The sequence below is a fragment of the Parasteatoda tepidariorum genome, chromosome 7, assembly GCF_043381705.1.
Source record: "Parasteatoda tepidariorum isolate YZ-2023 chromosome 7, CAS_Ptep_4.0, whole genome shotgun sequence".
Taxonomy (NCBI): domain Eukaryota; kingdom Metazoa; phylum Arthropoda; class Arachnida; order Araneae; family Theridiidae; genus Parasteatoda; species Parasteatoda tepidariorum.
Window position 1 is genome coordinate 32,781,780 of NC_092210.1, and position 9,975 is coordinate 32,791,754.

At 29.5% G+C, this 9,975-nt stretch overlaps 1 protein-coding gene across 1 annotated transcript in view; it reads right to left on the minus strand.

Moving 5' to 3' along the window:
- The window catches only part of LOC122271609 (macrophage mannose receptor 1), a gene marked incomplete at its 5' end in the record, with an annotated part of 13,733 nt that extends 5,586 nt beyond the window's left edge, over positions 1 to 8,147 (minus strand). The window contains 6 exon segments of the mRNA XM_043053514.2: positions 2,312 to 2,431; positions 3,753 to 3,959; positions 4,708 to 4,885; positions 6,199 to 6,443; positions 7,798 to 7,897; positions 8,115 to 8,147. Coding sequence (XP_042909448.2) covers positions 2,312 to 2,431; positions 3,753 to 3,959; positions 4,708 to 4,885; positions 6,199 to 6,443; positions 7,798 to 7,897; positions 8,115 to 8,147 — 883 coding nt within the window.
- Positions 8,148 to 9,975: the final 1,828 nt, after the last annotated feature.

The window sequence follows — 9,975 nt, forward strand, 5'->3', positions numbered from 1 at the left end:
AATTGAACAACCTGATAATGCTCACTCTGGTTATTGTTATCTGGTTGCTCACTACGTGCTCTTGCGCGCCGAATCCAATCAATTAAAAATGAAAACTGTTGCCAGCGCGAGAAAAGAAATATCATCGGTTTTATTGATACATACATACGTACGTATTAGCGTTTTGTATTAGAGTTTTATATAATAAAATAGATAGATTAGATATAGATGTTTCAGTTTCTTCGAATATTTTAAAGATAACACAGTAATGTTTGCTAGCTTATATCTTTAATCAAAAAAAAAAATTATTGCACGTTCTGTTATACTTAATTGGGTATAATATGAAAAAAACACAACTACTTCGATTTAGTAGGAACAACATATGACGCAATGCTAAACGAATGGAATTTAGTTGTTGTTTATTTAGTTATTGTTATTAGCAGTTGTTGTTATTTGTTTTAGTTGTTGTTGTTTATTTAGTTGTATTTAGTTTCAATAACTTTTCTTTATAATGCAATAAAATCTGACGAGCAGCTATTTAAACGATCGAACACTTCGTTTGTTTATTTGTGGCTTGAAGTTAGGCTCGCAGAAAATGCCGTTCATGGGTTAAATTTAGTAGGAACAACACAACCTGTGACGTAGGCTATATTATACCCAATTATATTTCATAGGTCATGCCAGGATGTTTTAATGATCAAAGTCATCATTGTCGCATAAGCAAACTACATATTGTATTAATAAAGTCAAAGCAAAATGTATCAATTCAATACTGTGGGAAGCACCAAAAAATGTCCATTTGTGGTATTAGATAAATGAATATTGCAACAATTTTAATTCTATTTATTTGATTAAAAATCGCATTTAAGTAAATGTTTTCAGAAACATTAGAATTTAATGCAATTTATTTATTTACATGAATATTAAACTTAAATCTTATGAATATTAAACTTAAATCTTATGAATATAAAACTTTTATTTTTAACAGTGCAGATATTTTCTTCTTTAATACTTAAATCCGAAAGATTAAAATTAATATTATCGTCTTGATTAAGAAGCAAGAATAATTTCTCGGGTAAATATTCTTTTATAAAGTTTTGCAAATTAAAGATAATTAAATCATCGAAAAATCTAAAAATAAATTTGATGTTTAGTGTATAACCTTTTCATATTAATATAAAAATAAGTCAGCCAGAAGTGACGAAATGATAGATGCTTGCTTCGATGCATATATTTGAATAAAAAAGTATTTTCATTTATGAAGTTAGTTAAGTAAAAGATGCAGATGATTAAAATTTCCCAGTTAAATTTTCAAATCAGGATATTTTTATAAACACAGTAATAATTGAAAAGCACATCCTTTAGTTTAGAAATTTAATGCCATTAAAGAAATCTTGAAAATCAAAGATTGGCATAGATTTAATTTTGTTGTGTTTTAATAAAATCTAACATAGGTAGTTTATTGGTAATTATTCATGAAAAACAACTTCTAATTATATTTTTAATAATTTTATTTAAGTAGTTAGATTTGGTTAAGTAAGCTTTAGTTATGTAAGTTATGACATTTTGGACTGATTATTATATATAGAAATTGTACAATATCAATTTTAATTTTTAAACTCTGGTCAAAAGCTAAAATCTTTATAATGATAATATTACTATTTATTAATTCCTTATTTAAAAATCTAATACAGAATTTTTCTTTTCTGGAGATAGCCTATTGAAAATCTTCAGACAAATGAGATCATTTAGAAAGAATTTTTGCGCCTTTTAACGATAAATTTCTCAGTTCTAAAGTTTATATAAATTTTAATTACCAATAATAGTATTTTCATGATATTTATCTGCAAATTCAAAATATTTCTCTTCTTCACAATAACATACATAATCGGATAATTTCATGTTTCCGGAAGTTTTACTAATATTATAATAATTAAAACACTTTTGTGTAGAGTTTTATAACATTCATAACATTTAACAATATTAAACTTTTTTAATGGGATCAAATATTTTAAATTCTTCTGTTTTTGGTGCTCCTCACACTATTGCACTGATATATTTTGCTTTGACTATAGTAATATTAATTACTTGAAAGCACTATTTTTGTGGAAGTAATCGTGTGAGCTGATGAAGAGATTATATCTATTTCATTGTTATTTTTATTAAAAGTTTTTATTTATATATATATNTATATATATATATATATGTATATATATATACAACGATCAATGATCCGTATTTCTCATTTATAATTCCTTAGATAAAAACTTACAAGACGGTCTGTGTAATCTTAAAGTGGTGTAAAGAAAAACGATTAAAATTAATTTCTTACCACGAGCTCCTCTTCCGAGACCAATACTGAATGATGAAAGTGTATTGTAGCCTTCCTGCTTAAGATAGTTCTGAACTAATTTAACTTCTTCTAATGAATGAAAGCTGGCTAAACTGCCACCTAAAAGTTTTAAATTAAAACTCTATTACATTCTGTTAAAAATATCAGATTACGTTGAACCATTATAGTTCAAATTTGATAAAGCCTTAAAATTGTGGCAATTTAACCAAGTTATCGAGCTGAATAATTTAACTTCAATCTAGAGAACTGCGTCATATTTGACTGAGTTACCGAGATGAATAATTTAACTTCAACGAAATTTCAATAACTTTCTGACTATACGTACCCTGTAAAAAAAGGGTTTCTCAAAATTGAGCAGACATGAGTCAAAATAGCTTCAAAACGAATAATAGTGGAATACTCAAAATTGAAACAGCATATATTCATTTATGAGCAAATTCTTTGTCTCAAAAGTGATGTGGAGGGAGAACGGAGCGAGGCAGATGTACGTTGGCGGCCAACAGGATTCTAACCAAGCACCACAGGGTTTGTGGTACTATGTTCCAACCTCACTATTTCTACACCTCAGTCCAGGGAGAGTTAGAAAGCTTTATGTAGGGGCACCCCACAATGACACATCATGACATACTAATTTCCAATTTTAACGGTACGAAGGGTTACAACTTAGAAAATATGGTTCCAATAGCTTAGTCAAGGAATCAGTATTTTTAATTTCACTTTTTGCTTATTTCGTTGTATCTTAAGCACGTTTAAACTATTGCAATATATGTCAAGACGCATCATTGAGGAGGCCACTATATAAAGCTTTCTAACCCTCTCTGACTGAGACGCACAACTAAGTTAGATAGAACATCCTACTATTAACCCGGAGGTCCTTGGCTCGAATCCTGCCGGCAGCCAACGAACATCTATCTCGCACATTTCTTCCTCTACATCACTTTTGCTAAAAAATAAATATATGCTGTTTCCATTTTAAATACACAAGGTTTTCGAATTCGACTATTATTTGTTTTGAAGTTATTTCGACACGTTTTTGTTCAATTTTGCGAAGCCCTTTTTAACAGCGTAGACTGCTCAAATTCTTAAGTAGTGCTCTGTACCTGTTACCAATATAAGTTAAGATTCTTTCCTAAATGTTAGAAAGTGAATTTATTACCATTCAAAATTTCGACCAATTTACACTATAAATCTTTTTAGAAGAGAAAAAAAATATTATTTCCCATTAGTGAACCTGAAAAATGTAGTTTTTAAAACTTTTTATTTTATCACCGTTTTTTATATGAGATTTACTTGCATTACATTTATATTTTTGGAATAAATATGTAATACAAAAGTTACATTGACATAAAATCTTAATAAATAAAATCTCAAAGAAGATAAAATCGTATAAAATCTTAAAGAAAAAGAAGAAGAAAATCACCTGCTTGATGACAGAGAAACATAGCCTTGAGCCAGAATTTATAGTTAGTTGAAAAGTAATAACAAATATTTCCGAGCTTGACCCAGGTAGCATTCTCAGGACAAACAAGGTCATTTTCAATAATCGCACCAACTGTAGGCTTTATTTCTTCCTCCATTTTGTTTTCTAAAATAGATTCATATGTTCCTCTATTCTTATATTCTTCTTCTAAAATATATATTTAAAAAGAGAATGCATATCACTACTAGTTATGGTTAATTCAATGCTGGTTCTATATTTTTATTTTTATCCATTACAAACACACCCATACACACTCACACACAAACGTATATACGTAGACAGATTGAGCGAGAAATCAAACCAAGATTGAACTTGTTTACAATCATTTACATTCAGATTTACCTAATATGTGCCTAAATTTAATATCTTATGGACCCAGAAGGCGCTGGTTACTTCAGAAAACAAACACATCGTTTATATTAGATAATTAAGTTTATATAAGATAATTATCTGTAGATAATGAAATTTATAACATAATTTATGTTATTAGTTTCGTTGTCTTTACAACAAAATAGGAGAAAATTACTTTTGGTATTTAAGATAGTCGGATGCTTGAACTCGAAAAGAAGTGAAGTGATTACGCTTAACCACGGGATTTAAATCAGATCTAATTGGATATCTGTAAGCGACGTAACGCGTGAATGTCGAATCTGATTGGCTGATCCGATTGGCTGAATCAACAAATGCCACGATTTACCTACGATTACACCTGCAAGTATCCAATTATAAATCAGGCAATTTTATAAAAAGTATCCTAAAATATATAAAAACGTCTTTACAAAGGTTAATATATATATAATAGAGTGTAATAGACTGTTTTTGTTTGTGCACTGGGGTTGCTTAAAAGACGGAAAGTTAGGCAAGATTTACCTTAAATAAATAAATTAATACTCACGTTCAGTACTCAGAGCACAAACGAAAGACTTCTTTTCTGTGCAATCTTGCACTATCCATCTTGCTTGGCTATCCATGGACACGCAGTTGTTAATTTGTGATTTTCGCCGAGGTTGCCCACTGAACCAGTTTGCATAGGTAGTTTCACGTTTTATCACTGGTACATACTGATTCATTTTCTAAATATGATTGCAAAGTTTGGAAAAATCACTATTTTATAGGATTTGAAGTCTAATAAGCAGTGCAAGAAGAAAAAAATTCTTGGAATATTATCGTATTGTATGGTATTGTCATTTGTAATGAAAAAAAGCGTAAATTTGTTCAATAAAACCTAAGTATATGGTATTTCAGCTATTAATTTGATAATTTTTCTGTTCATATAGCAATGGTTTACCAGAAATTCTGGTTTTCAGTATTCTAGTTCGATTACCACACAATTAGTAAACAATAAAAACGAATCGGAAAAGTAAAATTAACAAAATAAATAGTTTTTATGCCATGCTCTAAGGTATCCTGATAAACCAAATTTTAACCAAATTTACCAAATTTTATCATATATTATAAAACAAAATTTCATTGTTAATTTTTTCATAATCATTACCAACGCGCTTCGGTAAAATTACCGATCTCCACCCTAAAAAAACATATAAAATTTTGCAATTTTTTGAAAATATTACTTCTCGGTTACACTTATGCGGTTATTAAGTTAGATAGATCATCAAGTTAGGTTGCAATTATGTAGATTTAAATGCTGCAGGTCAATTTGGGTGAAGTAGCCATATTCACCGAATTAAAATCTGTAACTTAAGCCATTATTCAAATGAATAAAATTTTTTTTTCTATATTTAAGTTTTTTCTTAACTTTTATTCTAGTTATTGATTAATTTTTGCATAAAGAAGTTGTCAAGTATTTTATATGAAATATAATTTTGATTCATACATGATGCCACACCTATATATAAATTCTTTTTTTCCTCATTTTATCTAGCCAATTCTTCATCACATAGATTATTCTCGTATTGATGAGTACAGGGTCACAAATTCGGAAGTGCAGGACACTGGAAACTTTTCATGTGTTGAAGGGAATGGAAGAAGTATTGTGGTATCAAAGCTGATATTCGAACCCTCGTTCTGTTGGTAATGAGGCTGACAGATTACCCCGCTCGGCTATAATATCTTCTCAACTGCAAGGAACTAAGTGCCTTCATTAGATAAGCTTAATTGGTGCGATGAAATTCTGGTTTTTTAACCATATTAGGTGAAAGCAATAGTTTTTCTCACAGTTAATAGTTTGAATATCACTTTCTCTATGGTTATTTGACTATTTTGTTTGGATATGATAAAATAACAATTAAATAAATTGTTATTTAACTATTTTTCAGAGAAATTACTAACAGTGAAAGTGGACGTTTTTAATCATTTTAAATCCCTAACGTGTTTAAATACTTCCGCCCATAATAATCGCGAAATCAAGCTGATTTTAAGAACTTACAGTTTCTCTTACTCCTATCCAGAAGAATTGATCTTGCCTCCTGATTTTTTTCTTCAAGAAAATAGCATCGGCATACGAAGTAAAAGTGGCTAAATTGGCTTCGTATGTTCTGCATTTAGCCTGAGCTTCAACCCAAGACAATTGACTGTCTTCAAAGATACCGTAACATGTTGTTCCTACTCTGCTCCATCCAGTAATGTTGCCACACATAAAAGGGTCCTTTGATGGTTCCGTCAATAATGGATCTGCCAATTTAAAGAGACATCTGTATTTTAATTCTTTTGAAATAACTTGATGAATTGTAAATTATAGACAAACTAATTTCATTGATGAGTTTTAAAAAAAACAGTTAAATTCAGTGAGGTTTAAGCAAAATTAACTCATTTTAGGCTAAAACGAAGAGTAACTTTTTTGAGGTTGAAGCAAAATTAACTTCTTTGAGGTTAAAAAATTGAGGTTGAAACAAAGGTAACTACTTTAAATCTGTATATGAAATAAAAAAAGTTGATTTCAGTGATGAATATTTGGCCATCTATTATAGTCATAAAAAAAACAGAAAAAGAATAATATTGAATAACTTTTGATCTAATAATCAGATCATTAGATACATAGTTTCACAAAAAAATCCACAGTTTTTCGTTTTCGCTTATGAATAGTTTATAATTTTGGTATAGTTTGCCTAAAATAAGAACTCCTCCAGACATTCATCTTGATCTGGGGCGGGGACTATTTCAAGTAGGGGTGCGAGAGAAAGGAAATCTCTTCGGTCTATTGTGTTAGTCCAAGAGTGAAGCTATCCCCCTTAAAATGCACCATTCTTGTTTCCATAGCACCAGATTGCCTCAGACTTTGTGACGGGAGGAGTTCTTAGCTTACACAAACTATGCATTAATTTGTTTATTGTCAATAAGCAAAAATGATTGAGTGAAGATTTGTGAGCAAAGCGCAGAGGAGGCAGAACCTTTTTGATTAAACTTAAAAACATAAAAAAGAGTAAGAAAGAGCAAATAAGTATCTGTATCGAGAATTAAAAAAGGCTAATCTGAATTTACATACATAAAATTAAGAATTCAGGTTAAACTAAAAAGAAATAGGAGATCACACAGGAAATATTGAAGATTAAACTTAGAACTTATAAAATTCACGTAGAGAGTTAGAAAGTAAAACATTTATTTGTATACTTAGCTCAAATTCAGTTTAGAAATTATTTTTCATTTAAAGTATTGAATGTGAACTTATTTTCCTCTATTTCTATTTTTAAGTATTTATTAAATTGGACTTAGGACACAAATAACACATTTGTTTTGTTAAATAGTTACGCACAGAAAAGTTCCCACATGAATGCACGCCCTGTGCCTCTAAAACAGTCCTAAGTTACACTTATGTTTCTTTTAATTTATTTCACTATTTATTTTCAATTTATGTTTAATTCTATAATTTTTAATGCATTTGAAGGCAAATTTTGGACGTATGACACTTTAGCGCTTTCAACGGGTTGACTAAGATTATGCTATTTCGTTTTTAAGAGACATATGCATATGATTTTAACAGATTTTCATTCCAAATTTGATTGGATATCACAAAGTAACGTATACTTACTTGTAGACTTTTGACAAACATATGCTAGTCTACGATGACACGGAATATCACTCCATTTCCCCATGGAAAAACTCTCATAATCAAGATGTACACACAAACGCTAAAAATAGAAGAATAATTACTGTTTTGATACAATGGCAAAAGTTCTCATCACATGGTGTGTAGGAAAAAGGATCGCTGACTTATTTACCAAAACCTATCCAAATTATTGCTATCAGAAAGTCTTTTAACAATTGTTGAAAGGTTGTTTGCTAATTTTTTTTTCTTTTAGTTAATTGATAAATAAAATTTTGATTTAGTACGAAAACTTAACTTACCGAATTATCTCTACTATATCCTCTATCTTCATCCTGTGAAAAAAAAAACATGAAACCATTCAGAATATAAGGAAATATCTTACTTTATCTTATTAAAAGATCTTAAAAAGTTTTTAACCAGGGGTGGCTGATCCGACAATTTACAAAAGGCGCTACTGTCAGTTCTAATATTACAGGAAGCCACTGTTCCTAGTTTTTATAAACATTCCAAACTGAAAACGCATTCTTCTTATGGTAAATGAAGTAAATAATCAATAAATCATTATTTATCATCACTACGAAACTACGATTACACTACGATATTTATCTACACTTCGGAAGGAAATATACCGACCCTACTAATAAAGCATAAATAATTCCAACTTTTTTAAAAATGTAGTATTATTTATTCCCTTTCTCAATGACTTTATGTTATTAGATTAAGCAAAACATGTTTTAAGTAATTCATTCCATCAAAATAAAGAGTAACCGTATTTAATGTCATCAAAGGCTATTGCTCGAGGCCAAATAATGATAGTCAAAATTTACTACAAATCAGGCAAATTTCTACTTTACTTATTCCTTTCGAAAGGCTGTAAAAAAAAGTCTTTCTACAGTATCTAAAACTCTTCAAAGAGTAAAGCTCATTCAACTAAAGTAATATTTTGCACCTATCTTAGTATATTTGATAAATACTAAAACTGATTGATAAATACTTAATATAAGTAGTGACAGTTATCAAAATCAATTAGGTATCATTTTCGTCTGTCTATAATAGTATGGAGATATTTAATGTTAAGTAAATTGGTATTATTTTATTATTAGTTTTGTTTCTGTTTTTAGAACGTAACACATTTTTTTTTATTTCAAATACAGTTGATTTCAAATTATTTAGATTTATATAAAAACGTTTTAAAAAAATAAGCTCATGGTCTTAGAAAACATTCGAGTTACTAATTTAGCGTCGTAGTCCCCACCAATTGCGTTCATGTTGACCATTGAGTTTATATGACATAACGAATAAAAAAATAATTATACATCGAAGAACGTGCAATAAAATCCTTTTTTGTGAGTGAGAGTTATAACCGAGAAAATAGGAATAATATAACCTTTTAAATATTTGATAGATAAAACAGAATAGTCTGTAATTTTATTTATTCTGAAACAATGAAAAAATTCCATTTTTTCTAATGTCTCCCCTGAACGATTTAATCGAAATTTTTGATTGATTTCCAGGAAAGGAGGCTGAAAAAGCCCCATGCTACCTTTTTCCCCGGATAATAGAACAAACTGTTCTAAAATCATACGAGAGTAGTAATAGCAGGCATATATGCGGCGGAAGTGACGTCACAGTCAACATGAGCTTATTTCTGCCCCAACCGGAAGTTGCTTATTTCTGCCCACCTACAAACCGGAAGTTGCTTATTTCTGCCCACATACAAACCGGAAGTTGCTTATTTCTGCCCACCTACAAACCGGAAGTTGCTTATTTCTGCCCGCTTGCTTATTTCTGCCCGCCTGAAACTTCGTCTGCAGCGTCATGGGGAGCTTATTTCTTTTTTTCTTAAGCCTAATATATTTTTAGTTTCGGTTTCTGTTTTTAATTTAGTTTCGTTTTTTTTAAATATTATTTAATTTATAAGTTTATTGAGGGTGGCAACACTTATTATTTTTAATACTAGTTTTTAAGGATGGCAACACTTAGAAACTTTGTTATTTGGGGAGATATTGTATATTATGAAGTTATGACGTCATCTCTTATTACATAACACATAAATAATATCATACTTTTACTCTAGTGGCGCCATCTATGTGGGAATTTTAGAAATAAAATAACTTTAAATCTATTTTGATATTTAAATCTGTTTTAATATTATTTATT